The sequence below is a fragment of the Laccaria bicolor genome, genomic scaffold, assembly GCF_000143565.1.
Source record: "Laccaria bicolor S238N-H82 LACBIscaffold_3 genomic scaffold, whole genome shotgun sequence".
NCBI classification, from domain to species: domain Eukaryota; kingdom Fungi; phylum Basidiomycota; class Agaricomycetes; order Agaricales; family Hydnangiaceae; genus Laccaria; species Laccaria bicolor.
Window position 1 is genome coordinate 258,279 of NW_001889874.1, and position 2,140 is coordinate 260,418.

Here is a 2,140-nt window from a genome sequence, read left to right on the forward strand (position 1 = left end):
GCTGAAATAATTTAGGAGAAATCCTGCCAAGGTATGGTATGACCATGGTAGGTATGGTATGGCATGTATGGTATGGTATGGTATGGTATGGTATGTATGACAGGTATGGTATGAACATGGTATGGTATGTATGGTATGGTATGTATGGTATGGTATGGTATGACAGGTATGGGATGGGATGGGATGTGTGGTATGGCATGTATGGTATGGTATGGTATGGTATGTATGACAGGTATGGTATGAGCATGGTATGGTATGGTATGTATGGTATGATATGGTATGACAGGTATGGTATGAACATGGTATGGTATGACATGTGGTATGAACATGGTATGGTATGACATGTATGGTATGGTATGTATGGTATGGTATGAACGTATGGTATGGTATAACAGGTATGGTATGAACATGGTATGGTATAACAGGTATGGTATGACAGGTTTGGTATGACTATGGGATGTAATAATATTATACCATGGACCATACCATATGCTATTAGTGCCATGTTTTTTAGCTGATTCTTCCTCAATTTTGCTTGTATAGAGTACATTTATTATTCAATTTTTTGTTCTGAAAATCTCCAGATAGATAGGGAGTAGATCTAAATCCTTAGAAAAAGAATGTAAAAAAGTATTAAGTTCTCATTGAGTTATTGAGGTTCAGCCAGTAGTGGCCAAGTCACAACTCAAATAGCCAACTTTTCTTCATAGCTGGTCAATAAAATCTCAGCATTCCCCAAATTTAACTTCTCATCTGCCTAGTGATTCCAAGAATGTAAAGTCTGAGTGAAAATTGCACTCTGTATAAACAAAGAAAAAGGCCAATATAAAAATGCTGCCTTTGAAGTGAGTTATATGTGGAGTGGTACTTGGTGTTGTTAAAGTACACAAAATGTCTTGTCTTCTTTGCTTCTCAAAGACCACATCATCACAGTTTGTTTGTAATGAATATTGTTCTAATTGAAAGAAATGGGAAGGATATATAACATTAAATGGCTTTTCATGCATGACAAAACCTGGGATAAAGCTCAATAGAACTGATTTCCAAAGAATGGAATTACTATCTCACCTCCACTTGTAGCTTATAATCTCAACAAAAACCTGAAGAACCTTTCCACAAAAGATGGCACCCAATGGACCAGTATTGCAGCCTGCAGAAATAATTTATATATTTTGAAAAAGGACCCCAGACACCCTTTGTCAGCTTTGGTATGATGGTATGGTATGGTATGAGATCATTTGGTATGGTATGAGATGACATGGTATGGTATGGTAATATGGTATTGGTATGAGTGGGATATGGTATGAGTTTTCCATTCCATGGTACCATGGTATTGGTATTGAGCTCATATACCACCCTGGAATGGGTACCCTCAAGGTACCCTAAATCAAGGAATTGATGTACCTCATAGGTACCCTAAAATGGGTGACTGAAGTGGCCATATCACCCGCTCAGGCAGCTCAGCGAACACTTGTCGCTGGCTGAACACTTTCATTGCTATGTCACATGGTGATCCCGATTTCGAACACACCTCCCGACTGTTCAAGGCCATCACATGTCACATTGGCAGAACAGTCAGTCGAAATACCACAGTATTTGTTGTATGTAACAGTCTGTGTTGAATTAAAGGCAAGTCAGGAATCCTTGCCCTATTTGTTTTTTTTATACGACAACTCTGTAATCACGCTTGTCATGAACCTGTAAGAGCAATCACTAAAAAAGCCTCAGTCACCCTGTTGTCAGCGTCCACGTCTGGCTCAGCCGATACAGATGACTTGGCAAATGAAGACCAAATCATGGCAGATGTGGATGATGCCTGAATTTAAAGTACATAATATCTTTATCGGAGGAAGGACTTGTTTGATTTCAGAATACATACTAAATAATTTGAGCAGATAAAGAATTTTATTACATACTATAGGACATGTAAATTGATAGTAACACTGTATTATGGACTCGATCTCTTCACCAATATGGACATCATTCAGCGCAAGCAATGACAAGAATATACAGTGTAAAGTTATCTACATAGTCTGTACAAAGAAATTGCAAATGAAAAACAGTCCGAAAACTTATTAACCGATGAAATGATGGAGATGGTTTTTAAGTACAAGGAGGTCCATGCAAGGGGGTGGCAGAA

The 2,140-nt window shown here is 38.2% G+C and overlaps 1 protein-coding gene across 1 annotated transcript in view; it reads right to left on the reverse strand.

Annotated features, from left to right (window-relative positions):
- Positions 1–2,020: 2,020 nt before the first annotated feature.
- The window catches only part of LACBIDRAFT_322425 (uncharacterized protein), a gene marked incomplete at both ends in the record, with an annotated part of 1,810 nt that continues 1,690 nt past the window's right edge, over positions 2,021–2,140 (reverse strand). Inside the window, one exon of the mRNA XM_001875928.1 lies at positions 2,021–2,033. Coding sequence (XP_001875963.1) covers positions 2,021–2,033 — 13 coding nt within the window. The remainder of the gene's footprint in view (positions 2,034–2,140) is intronic.